The following is a 12,728-nucleotide window of genomic DNA, read 5'->3' as shown; positions in this document are numbered from 1 at the left end:
CCACCCCCCTCAGAGATCGCCCATCCCGCCCCCTCGCAGTGATCCTCTCCCTACCCGCCTGCCCCCTCCCAAGGTGTGTCCTCAGGGCGTGGGCCGGAGCTGCCCCTTGGTGGTCTTGTCGGGCTAGAGCGCGGCCCAGAGCAGATGCCTGCCTGTCACCAAGGACCCGTGCAGGCAGGTGTGAGCAATAGGCAGGCGGATCCTGTGGCCTTGATGGTGGTGTTCACGATGGGACAGTGGCGGCAGGACTAAGGGTGCAGGGGCGGCGTGGGCAGCAGGGAGAACAGAGGAGATACTGCCACTGCATAATTTATTGAACCAACGGCTTCTACAAAGTAAACCACCTTCTGTACACCTGAGAGTTAAAATGATTTCTTTGGTCTCCAGGGCAGCCCCAAGTGGAGGGGTATGACCACTCCCTTCCTGCGTGGAGAAAGCCTGCTCATGACTGATGAGCGCGTGGCAGCCAGGCCATTGAGTAATCGGGCGCTGGGGACCCTTGTGGTGTTCGCCCACACCTGCCCCAGGCCTGACTTCTGATGGTCAGGCCCCAGTAATGAATGGGCAGTTGCTGATGGCAGGGGAGCAGCTGGATGTTCTCCTCACACCCCACACCCTGCTCGTCACCATCAGGGAACCTCTGGACCAGGCGACTGCCAGCTCTGCAGACACCAGAGCCCAGGCCACGTAGCCACACAGGGGCCCCTTCCCCTGCTGCAGGCAAGCCTGGGGGTAGTGGCTGATGCTAAGGAGCGGAGGGGGCTGGGGTGAGGGGGCCCAGGGCATGCAGGCACTGCAGGCCTGGAGATCTGGGTGTGATGTCTGATGCTGGCAGTGGGGCCAGGTGTCCTTGGGCTCTGGGGCTCTGGCCTAAGGTCACATCCAGGGCTCTCACTGCTGGCAGCCCCAGGCTCCTGAGCCGACGTCCCCTGAACTGCTGCTCCGTGATCCCCCAGGAGCCTGTGCCTGAGTTGAGGGGCATCCGGTACTTGGGTGGAGAGGGAACCAGTTTGCAGCTTGAGGCCCCTGAGGGTTTTGCAAAGCGAAGGGGCAGACAGCCATCAGTCCAGGCCCCCCAGAGCCATCAGCCCCCATAAGCTGATAACTTCTCACAGCCCTTAGCCCAGCTCCCCCAGAGTCATCACCTTCCCAGAGCCATCAGCCCAAGGCCTCAAGTCATTAATCCCTCAGGGCCCAGACTCCAATTCATCAGCCCCCACAGAACTGCCAGCCCAGGGCTCTGCATCTGAAGCTGGGAAAGAGTGTCAGGTTCACAGGATGGCTGGGAGTGCTGGGGTATGTGTTAAAGAGTGTCTCCTATGGGCCAGAGATTCATGGTCCAGAGGCCAAGGGTCTCCTTCCCTTGTCTGCCATCTGGGAGACAACTGCCCAGCCCTCACTAGGCCACACCACTTTCCACTTCTGTCTCCCTACCGGGACCTGTAGCCCCACTCTCTGCAGTCACATCTGGCCAGCTCTTGGGCAGGCAGGAGCCCTTAAGGCCCGAGCACTGTCCCCAAGGGACCTGCCTCAGCTGGTGTCCTGGGCCAGTTCCTCAACCACCTCTGTAGAACAAGCCCCACATCCACTCTCAGCGTCTGGGCCCTTTGGCCCGTATGGCACATTCCAGCTGTCTCCTCCTCTGGTCCTATGCTCTCCATTCACTTGTCCCTGTACTCTTCTGTCCCCCACCCCATCACCAGTTGCATGGGGGACACAGCAGGGAGGAAGAGGGCAGGCAGGCAGCCAGCCGAGGTCATGTGTCTCAGTTCCAGTGAGCCCTGTCTGGGGACAGACCCCGGGGGTGAGAGGTCTCCGCCCTGCAGCCCTGCCTTTGCTCCACTCCCGCTGAGGTCACTCAGAAGCAAGCCACTGTCCCTGGGCCCATCCACTCTTCTCTGGGGTTGGCTGTATGGGAGCACAGGGGCAGGAAGGGAGAAGGAAGATTGCTGTCACTTTCCATGCAGCCCCATCCTCGGCAGGGAGCCCTAGCCTCCAGAACAGGGCCCCCATCCCCAGGAGAGTGTTGGGGTCACTCTTGGGCTCTGTGAGTAGGGCAGCCTCAGTACCGGGTGCCAGGCTGGGGGGCCAAGCCTCGTTCTGTTGCTCCTTGGGACTTGGCTGTGGCTGTGGACCCCAGGGAGCTGCCGCCCCTTCTTTCAGCGACTCCAGGTGCCTACAGGACAGGAGGGGACAAGGGTGTGGTCCTGTCTGTCTACTATCTCAGGTTCCACCATTACCGGGTGAGAGGACAGTAAGCACTTGCCCCTTGCCCGAGGCAGGGCTTGGCAGGGCATGGCACCCACCTTAGGCACAGCTCTTTCTGTGTCCGGAACCAGAATGGGGCCGAGGCTGAGAGGACTGGGCTGTCTGCAGGTTGTGGCCTTTGGGCTGAGGTGCTGACAGTGAGGCCCACAGGCCTGTGAAGGGGGAGCTGTTCTGGGGGCACCCAGGTCTGGGGAGGGAGAAGGCCCAGTTTGGGGGCCACACTCTGCCATGCATGGGAGGGACAATGACAGGATAGACAGATGCAGTCAGCTGGAGTGGGGATTGGAGAGTTGGGCCCAGGTCCAGGGTGGCTGTAGGGTCTGACACTCCCAGGAGAGAAGGGTCAGATCCTGGCTGGAGCGGAGATTGGAGAACTGGGGTTTCAGGTCCAGGACAGAAGGATCAGGTCCTGGCTGTTGGCCCATGGAGGAGACTGAGGCCCTGGACACGGCTATGGGGGTGGCTGTACCTGACACTGCTGTTTCCGCTCCCGAAGGCCTTTGGTGGGATTTCCGCAGAGGACCTGGCTGGCACCTGCACAAGAGGGGGCACTTAGCTTAGTGTGGGGTCTGGGACCACAGGGCCAGCGGGCTGGGGTGAGTCAGTTACCGTGGGTGAGGTTACTGGCTTCATCTTCTGGAACCAGGTTCTCAGGGAACAAGCTGTCTGGTAGAAGCGTCCTAGGAAGCAGTAGGGAGAGAGGCCAGGGGCTGGTCTGCTGGGGCTGGGCTTCAGGCAGAGTCCGAATGGGGCCCAGTCGCCACATGGCGGCTCCTTGAGGACAATCTTCTGAGGTCAGAAGGAATCAGAAGTCACTAGACCACACCAGCCAAGCACCCCAAGAACCTGCTTAGGCGTGCTTGCAGGCAGGGTCCTCTGAAGCTGTGCCAAGGGTCAGCCACAGTGCAGGCTTCAGCCTGAGTTTTGGACACTTCCCTCCAGCTGAAGTGTTAAGCAGTTCAGAGAAGACCAGAACCACAGGGTGCTGGCCAAGGGTGAGGGTGTGGCAGGAGCCTGGAAGTGAGGTGCACGGTGTGGCTCCTGAGAGGTGAGAGCATGGAAACCTCTGAGAGAGGGAGATCCCTCTCCTAGGGGTGATCCCTCTCCTGGGGCAGATTCCTTTCCTGGAGGGGTGATCCCTTTCCCGGGGGTGATCCCTCTCCTGAAGGGGTAGAGATCAATCTCATTTCCTAGTGGTGGGGGGTGGAGATCTCTTTCCTGGAGGTTATAATGACCTTCCTCCGGGGGGATGGACACCTCTTCTGGAGACACAGCAGTGAGGCCATATGCCAGGTAGGTGTCTTTGCTGCCAGAAGAGGGAGTGGCCTCTTACCCAGCTCAGGCAGCAGACTGTCCAAGGTGCATCCCTCCCTGATGGCCTCTTTCACCATGAGCCAATCCTGGATCAGTGTCCGGGTGGTTGGCTGGCTCGTCTGTGCAGCCGGGGCCTCATCAAGCACCTGCAGCTGGGGGACGAGCCTCCGAACCTCTGTCCTGTAGTCGTAATCCTGGTGCACCTGCAGCGTGGAGGCTGACCTGGGTCCTGGCTCCTTTCTCCCAAGTCCAATGGGCAGGCTGGTCAGGGGAGCCAGGGTGGGGATACTGCCCGCTAACGGCTGGTCTGGGCTCTGTACTTTGGAACGCAAGGCCTGGGGGAACTGAGGCTCTGGCTTTACCCACCAAGGTCCTGCAGCCTCATGTAGCAGGGGACAAGAGTAACCTGAGGAGCTTTACTCAGGGCTCTGGAACTGCTGGGTGGCCGTTGTGCATCCACTCACACTCCTGAGGGTCACTTTCCTAGTCTTGAGGGGCTGAGTTCCCTGGGGGTGTGCCCAGGTGTGTGAGGAGGTGTCTTTTGGGGCGTCAGTGGCACTGAAGGAGTGTACATGTGGGCGTGTGTACACAGTGTGTGCAGGGTCTGTACAGGCTGCGGGCAGAGCTGTGTCCCCGTGTGATGCACAGGGGAGGGGATGAGGGGCTGGTGCCGCTGAGATAGAAGAGAACCATGCAGGGCGTCAGGTGGTGGTGCCCTCGGGGGCTTCTAGTCCCCACAGGTCCTTGAATTGGGCAGGCCTAGTGGACTTTGGGAGGGGCAGAGGTTCCCAGATCACGGAAAGGCTGAGGGGCTAGAGCCACAGGAAGCCCACCTACGTACCGTGCTGGAGGGGCTGGGGGCTGGCTGAAGGCACATCGGGTTGCCCTCCAGGGTGAGCGTGGCCAGCCGTGGGCACAGCTGCAGGTAGCATACCTGCCCCAAGTCGTCCACACTGTTGCCTTCCAGGTCCAGCACCTCCAGCTGCTCCAGCAGGCACAGCGGGCTCAGGTCCCAGATATTGTTGTAGGAGACAAAGAGTTCCTGGGGCCGCCAGGTAGGAGGGGGAGCTCAGCCAGGCCTCCACAGGGTCCCCCAGCCCTGGGATCCCCACATCGCTCCCCAAAACCCCTCTCTCAACACACCTTCAGTGCTTGGAAGGAGCCAATGCCATCCAGGTCACGCAGGCCACAGCGGGACAGCCACAGCACCTGCAGGCGGCCCAGAGACGTGCCCAGGTCTCTGCAGAAGGCAGGGCTTATGGTCAGTGCAGTCCTGGGGTACAGGAAGGCATGTGGCCAGGCTGATACCCAGCTCCTGGCCACACCTGGCTGGCTGTCTCCAGGTACAGTTAGACCTGTGACTATGAAGCTTCCAGACCAAGGAAGAGAGTGTAGAGGTTCTCCTTGCTACAATCTCTTCACCAGGCCTGAGCTGGGTTGTGCAGTGCCCTCCCCCCTCTACGGCCCCTGGAGAGCCTGGGCGTGTTTGTGGAGAGCTGTCCTGTGCCAGGTGGCTTGGCTCCAGCTGCTGCCCACCCCATTATGGTTTGCTCGGAAACCAGCCCTCCCACCATCCTCCTCTGTGAACTCACCCCTGCCCCTCCTTCTGCCAGCTCCACTCCCCTGCAGATGGATGACCTGAGGGCTCCACCCAGCTGCCCACAGAACCTGACCTGGGCATGGGCTTACTGCTTCCTGTCCTCCAGTGGTCCCCAGTCCGGGCATTTTTGTTACTCCATTTGTGTATGGGCCCTTCGTTTTCTCTATTCTCAGATAGTTTCTGAGCCTGGCACATGCTCTCTGACCTTTTCTTTCCTGTCTCATCTTCCCACTTTTTGGCTTTCTGGAAGAGTTGCTCACCTTCAGCTTCTGCTCTCACTATTAGTATTTTCATCATAGTTTTAATTTCCAGCAACTCATCCTCCTCCTCCTCTGCTTTTTCACAGCACAATGCTCTTGCTTTAATGGAGACACTATCTTCTGTGAATCTAAGAGTATTAAGTGAAGACTACTCAGAACACTGCCCCTCGCCCTGCCTGCTTCCTCAGGGTCATTAGGGCCTCTCCCCGCTCCTGATGAGATAGCTTCCCAGGCACTCAGATTTGGAGATGAAGCAGACTCCCTGAGCCCCCTGGGCTCTGGCAGGGTAGGATGTCTCTGGAGGGTGATCAGAAAGGAAGCTGGTTTATCGGATGGGGACCAGACAATGGTCCACCCGTGGACCTGGGTGGCTTTACTCCCTGCAGAAATGTCTTCCTCTGGCCAGCTGCCATCTCCTCGTCCATCTCCCTACTCCAGAAATACAGACATAGCTGACTGAGTTCCTGTGTATTCCAAATGTCAAGGGCCACATGTTTATGTTGTTGAAAAAAGTCCTTTCTAATAAATTGTTATTGATCTGACAAAATTCCGTCAGGTGCTCTTTAACATCAAGGTTGTATGTTCCCACTACCATCCCTTCATGGTTTCCAATTTTGTATCCCAATCACTAGCAATTGTCCATGCATCTTGGTAGCATGTTTGATCCATTTCAGGCTGCAGAAGCTGGCAGAAATCCTGTTGTTCATCTTTTTCTTTAGAGGATGGTATTTGGATACTGGTACTAGGTCTGTCTTGTATGCACATGGAATTATCACCAGCAGCACAGGCAATAATATGGGTGTCTGAGGAAATGGCCAAGACCAGCGGACGCTCCCCAGTACATAGAAGAGCCATCGTGATGTGTGCTTCTGTCCATCCCACATGCTGATTACTAATGTGTGTTCTTCGTTTCCTCATTCTGATTAGGGCCACATCAACAAATGAGAGTCAAAAGCTCTGTCCTACTCCCTATCAGTAAGACAGACACTACTTTGAGGAGCAGCTCTTGACCAGTTGTATTTAAGTGCCTTTCATCCTGAGAGCCTCAGCTTCCAGCACTATCTCAGGCCCTAAGGTTGCCAGCCGTCACCTTTTGCAGGAGTATATCGCCCATCTATCTTCCTAGTCTGATTCAGTCTGGAAGCTCCACTTAAAGCCACGGTGGGTGAACCTGATGGTAACTGTAATACCAGCATAGCTTCCAGCATCACAGCATGACAAACTGATACATGTGGAAACCAATTCAGTATGTAACTACTTTGTAATCCCAGTAAAACTCCCAGGAAGACTTGGGTCTCTGTGTGTGCATGTGAACATGATGCACATGTGTGTAACTCAATAAACAGATTATAAAATTCACATGCAGGAACAAATGTCTATGAACAGCTAGATCAATCTGGAAAAAGGAAAGAAAAGATGACGATACTGTCCCATCAGATATCAACGTGTTACAAAGCGATACAAATAACTCTGTGGCATCCCAGCATGAACAGCCACCGGGGGAAGCCGAGCTCCCAAGTATCCGGGACATGAGCCCTGTCGAGGACGGTGGCCAGGTCATGGTCAGCACTGAGGAGGGACCGTTAATAGGTTAGATTAGGCAAACAGACCCATGTTTGGCTGAGGATTTGATAGATTTTGGCACCCACTTCCTATACTATATGCCTCTGGAAACTTCATGAACTTTGATAAATGATGATAATTACAGAAAGGCTTCAGGTCTTTTGTTTATAGGGTCTCTATGAGTTGTGCTCAACTCAATGGCACTCAACAACAACAATAAAGGGTTAATGTGTTTTTCACTGCTGCTGTTGAAGAACAAACAGCCGTCCAGTCGAAGGCCTGTTTCTTCTTGGCATTGATGAGCTTTTGTTTGGCTTCCAATGGGATATTCTATTTGTTAATACTGTGATCCTTCCATTTCTCTGCCTTGGTTTTCATTCCTGATTTCATTTTTGAATGCGCAAATGTTTTTATTGTTTCTTGAGCTAAGTTGTTGGCCTCAATAACAGAACTTTTTACTTCTTTCTGAAGCTAAAGTTATAATACTCTGTTGAAAGTGCATTTAATCATTGATGAGAGGTACATTTCCACAAAGTTAACTTTCCCAATTCTGGTCTATTTCCACTTCTTTCTCCACTGGTGAGCCTGGAGCAGGCTTGTTGAGATTTCCAAATGCCTCTTCCTTTCTAGTTCTGCAGGCTGTAGGTGAGGGGCAGCTATCTCCACTCTCCTTTCCAGATGAGCTACTAAATTCTGTCAGATATTTACTTGATAAACAGTGGTGTAAGTCAAGCAAATGAAGCTACGTGAAGAGATTGAGTTCTTCAGTTTTTTTCTACTTAAGAAATGCCAAGAACACTCTTCCTTTTCAGTTCTCTAACCCCAGCTCTTTGTACATTTTGTTATAATATGTTGCTTTATCTTTGTGAGCTGCTCTTTGAAAGATTCTATACAGTTCTCTAATGTCGTCATTTCAGATGGATCTTGGTTGAAAGCACAGAATACTGGACAGATGTTTACTTCTGTTTTATTCACTAAACAAAGGCATTCAATTATGTGATCTTATTAAATTATGACTAACATTGAGAATCCTTAAGTATTGCCACCTGTGGCTTGAATTTGTTTTTAAGCTCCTTCAGCTTAAGAAATGCTGAGCGAGTCCAGCCCTTTTGATTTTCTGACTCCAGCTCTCTGCACATCTCACTATAGTATCTTGCTTTGTCGTCCCGGACTGCCTTTTGAAATTTTCTGTTTAGCTCTTTGATTTCTTGGTTTCTTCCTTTAGCTTTGGCTTCTCGGCGCTCTAATGCAATACTCAGAGTCTCATCTGACATCCATCTTGGTCTTTTCTTCTTCTTCAGCCTTTGTAATGATCTTTTCCATTCTTCGTGGACGATTTTCTTGATATCCTTCCAGAGCTCATTTGGTCTATGCTCATAGGTGCTCAAGATCTCAAACCTGTTCCTGAGATGGTTTTGAAATTCGAGTGGGACAGACTTAAGGTCAAATCATGGTTCCCGTGGACTTGATTTAATTTTCCTCAACTTCAGCTTGAAATTGCATATGAGTAGTTGGTGGTCTGTCCCACAATCAGCACCCGGCCTGGTTTTCACTGCTGATATTGAGCTTCTCTACAGAGTCTTTCCACAAATGTAAATGATATGATTCCTATGCATACCATCAGGTGAAATCCATGTGTATAGCCTGTGTTTATGTTTCTTATAAAAGGTATTTGCAATGAGTAAATCACTGAATGTGCAGAACTCTATTATTCTATCTCCAGCCTCATTTCTCTCACCGAGCCCATGTTTTCCAGCTACTGATCCTTCTTCCCTGTTCCCAACTTTTGTGTTCCAGTCGCCCATTATTATCAATGCATCTTGATTCATGTTGGATCAATTAGAGTCACTGTATCAGAAGGAATTGGCTGACACAGAAAATTTCATGAAATAACATATGAGCAAGAGCCTATGGTGATGAAGGACAAAGGAATTGGAAAAAAAGGCTCCAGGAGTTGACAGCATACCAATTGATTTATGTCAACAAACAGACCCTGCCCTGGATGTGCTCACTAGGTTATGCCAAGAAATATGGAGGATAGCCAGCTGGCCAACTGAATGGAAAAGATCAATATTTGTTCCCATTCCAAAGAAAGATGATCCAACAGAGTGAGGAAATTAATGAACAAAATCATTAATATCACATGCAAGCAAGATTCTGCTGGAAATTATCCAAAGACATTTGGAACAATATGTCAACAGAGAACTGCCAGATGTGCTGGCTTGATTTAGAAGAAGTTGTGGTTCTAGGGATATTACAGCTAATGTTAGGTGGATCTTGGCAGAAAGCAGAGAATACCAGAGGAATGTCTATCTGTGCTTCACTGACTAGGCAAAGGCTTTTGACTGGTGGAGCGAAACAAGCTATGGCTGACTCTGAGAAGAATGGGAATCCCAGAACATTTGATTGTGCTACTGCGAAACCTATACTTGGACCAAGAGGCAGTTGTCAGAACCGAGTAAGGAGACACTCACTACATGTTTCAAAATCAGGAAGAGGGTCCGTCAGGGATGTAGTCTGTCTCCAAACCTCTTCAATCTGTATGCAGAACAGATCATCCGAGACACTGGGTTGTACAAGGAGGAATGTGGCATCAGGATTGGTGGAAGAGTCATCAACAATCTGTGTTATGCAGATGACACAACCCTGCTTGCTGAAACTGAGGACCTGAAGCTCTTGCTGCAGAGTGTCAGGGACTGCAGCCTTCAATATGGATTGAGGCTCAACGTCAGGGAAACAAAGATCTCACCACTGGGCCAATTGGCAGCATCAGTATGGACAGTGAAGAGATTGAGATAGTTAACAGTTTCAGTTTGCTTGTTTCCACAGTCAACACTCTTGGTAGCAGCAGCCAGGAATCAAGAGACAAATTGCATGGGGAAAGTCAGCTGTGAGGGACCTTTCAAGAGTATTGAAGAACAACGACTTCAGTCTAGAGACTAAGGTGCGCCTGATCCAGGCTATAGCCTTCACAATTATGTGCTATGCATTGGAGAGTTGGACAGTGAATAGGGATGATAGAAAGAGAATTGATGCCTTTGAGCGGTGGTGCTAGAGAAGAGTGTTGAATATACCATGGACTGCTAGGAGAACAAACAGGTTTGTCCTGGAGAGGGTGAAGCCAGAATGTTCCCTGGAGTCAAGGATTCTGAAGCTTCATCTGATACTTTGGGCATGTTGCAAGGAGGGACTGGTCCTTGGAGACATCATGTTTGGGAGTGTGGAGGGGCGGTGCAGGAGAGGAAGACCCTCGATGAGATGGATCAATTCTGTGACTGAAGTGATGGGAATGTGTTTGAGACAGTGAGGTTGGCACAGGATAGAATGGCATTTAGAGCTCTTGTACATAGGGTCACTATGAATCACAAGCGACTCGATGTCACATACCAACAACAACATTGAGAAAAATTAGACTCTCAGAACACTTAATTTTGCTCATCCAAATTCTATACATAGACCAAGAAGCTGTTGTCCAAACAGAACAAGGGAACACTGCATTGTTTAAAATCAGAAAAGATTATGTGCCAAGGTTGTTTCGTTTGTCAATATATATTCCGTCTGTATACTGAGCAAATCATTCAAGACTCTGGACTCTATGAGGAAGAATGTGGAATCAGGATAGGAGGAAGACTCGTCGACAACCTGAGTTATGCAAATGACACAACCCTGTTTGCTGAAAGTGAACAGATCTTGAAGCACTTGCTCAAGAAGATCAAAGACTATACAGCCTTCAATTTGGTCTACCTCTCAACATCAAGAAAACAAAAATCTTCACCACTAGACCAATAGGAAAATTTATGATTGATAAAGAGTGACATTGTCAATTATTTAATTTGTATACACAACCAAAATCCATGGTAGCAGAAGTCAAGAAACAAAAAGACGTGTTGCCTTGGGGAAGTGCTGTAAGGACGTCTCTCAAGTGCTGAGGAGTGGGGTGCCGATTTAAGGACATTTTCCATTGTTTCCTGTGCATTTGGAGGTTGGCCAATGAGTAAGAAAGGCCAAAGAAGAGTCACTGGCCTAGAGTTGTGGTGCTGGAAAAGAGCACAGAATATGGACTGCCAGAAAAATGGACAGAGCTGGCCTGGAGGAACAGCAATCAGGACAGTTCTTGGAGGCAAGGGGAGTGAACTTTTTCTTCACATACTTTGGGAATGTTGTCAGGAGGGACCAGTCCTTGGGAAAAGATTGTTATTCTGGGAAAGACTGAAGTTCACCAAAAGGGAGTGTAAAACTTAGTGACCGCAGCATGGGGGAGAGTATTGGGTCGACGCAGGATGGCTCCAGGGTCTGACTTGTTGTTCACAGATGGTCAGATTTGACTCAGCAACCCTGACAACAGAAACACATGGAGAGAATGCAGCAGTGTCATCCCCTCCCCTGGGAACAACCAGGCACAATAACTCAGAACCCCACTAAAACATTTGGAGAACTTTCTAGAACTGTGCCTGGTCTTGACTCGAAGTTCTGCACATTTCTGGGAAGGACTTTTTGTGCAAACAGCAACAGGAAAGGCTGGCGATGTTGCAGTGTTGTGGTTTCTGGTGTGCGGGCACAGTGCTTCAGTCATGACTTTATGGGAGCTGGCACCCAGATGCCACCTCACCATCAGTGTGAACCCACTGGGGTCTCCTCAGAAAGATTGTTAACCTCCCACGCAATGGTTGGTTCCAGCTCGAGAACAATGAGAGATGGAGGGAGACTTGTGAAATCTGGATTTTCAATTCCCAGTGACAGTACTTTGAGGTGAAGGCTGGGTCAGTTCATTCTGATAAAGAAAGATTGAAGTAGTCCAAGTTTCCTTTTATGAGCCTCCACAAACAGTGTTCATGGAAGCAGCAGTCATGAATCAAATGGCATACTGTATTGGGCAAATCAGCTTCAAAAGACCCCTTTAAAGTGCTAAGGAGCAAGAGTGTTACATGCAAGACCAGGGTGCACCTCGGCCAAGTCAGGGTATTTCTGGTCACTTCACAGACATGTGAAAGCTGGGCAGTGAATAAGAAAAGCTGAGGAGTCGATGCTTTTGAACAATGTTGTTGACCAAGACATTGACTACACCATTAAAAGCCAAAACTACCAAGCCACACTGTTGTGGAGACTGCATCCAGAGGAGGGCCTCTTTGAAACGATACCAAGACCGCCTCCCAGCCTTTGGGCATTGTCAGCAGAGGCCAGCATCCGGAAGAAGACATCATGCTTGGAAAAGTATCAACTCAGCCCAGAGGTCTTGGAGAGGCAGTGGACAATCCCATTGGGTGCCTGGAGGCTGCCCTGACCCTCAGTTCTGGGGAGACAGGGGCCCAGATCCACTGGAGACAACAAGTGCACCTGTGCCAGCCAGACTCAAGAACCCCCTTAAGCGTTAGCCCAGATGTGGGGAAGTGGGGTGCCCACACCAGCTCAGGCTGCAGGGCTCATTCTCCCAGGGGATCCACCCAGAAATGACCCTGCCCTATGGGAAATTCCAGAGACCACCCAGGAAGAGGACATCCCCTAGGATGGGCAGAGCAGTGAGGGGGAGACTGGTGTGAAGGAGTCCTCTCGGAACAGGCCCTCTCTCTTCGACTCTCTCCTGCTCCCCACTGAACACTCACCACACCCACCCTGTTGCCACCCAGGATTCTCACCTCACTGAGGTTAGGTGGCTGCTGTTCACCGCACCCCCCTGCAGTCCCCCAGGGACCCCTCCCCGGATGCTCACCTCACTGAGGTTAGGC

At 51.5% G+C, this 12,728-nt stretch overlaps 2 protein-coding genes across 2 annotated transcripts in view; one reads left to right on the top strand and one right to left on the bottom strand.

The window, feature by feature from the left end:
- Positions 1-540, top strand: part of LOC102850199 (chromosome unknown open reading frame, human C11orf35) — a 7,015-nt gene extending 6,475 nt beyond the window's left edge. The window contains 2 exon segments of the mRNA XM_006893340.1: positions 14-178; positions 388-540. Of these exon segments, the coding sequence (XP_006893402.1) occupies positions 14-178; positions 388-540 (318 nt within the window).
- Positions 541-543: 3 nt separating this feature from the next.
- LRRC56 (leucine rich repeat containing 56) overlaps positions 544-12,728 on the bottom strand; it is a 19,488-nt gene continuing 7,303 nt past the window's right edge. Inside the window, exons 5-13 of the mRNA XM_006893339.1 lie at positions 4,726-4,822; positions 4,424-4,624; positions 3,602-3,785; positions 2,878-3,054; positions 2,738-2,802; positions 2,307-2,455; positions 2,070-2,176; positions 896-1,056; positions 544-762 (exon numbers count right to left, since the gene is read on the bottom strand). Coding sequence (XP_006893401.1) covers positions 544-762; positions 896-1,056; positions 2,070-2,176; positions 2,307-2,455; positions 2,738-2,802; positions 2,878-3,054; positions 3,602-3,785; positions 4,424-4,624; positions 4,726-4,822 — 1,360 coding nt within the window. The remainder of the gene's footprint in view (positions 763-895; positions 1,057-2,069; positions 2,177-2,306; positions 2,456-2,737; positions 2,803-2,877; positions 3,055-3,601; positions 3,786-4,423; positions 4,625-4,725; positions 4,823-12,728) is intronic.

Source organism: Elephantulus edwardii, unplaced genomic scaffold (genome assembly GCF_000299155.1).
Source record: "Elephantulus edwardii isolate Elephantulus edwardi_28Jun2011 unplaced genomic scaffold, EleEdw1.0 scaffold00126, whole genome shotgun sequence".
NCBI classification, from domain to species: domain Eukaryota; kingdom Metazoa; phylum Chordata; class Mammalia; order Macroscelidea; family Macroscelididae; genus Elephantulus; species Elephantulus edwardii.
The sequence above is the reverse complement of the archived record's forward strand: the minus strand, read 5'-3'. Positions and strand labels throughout refer to the sequence as shown.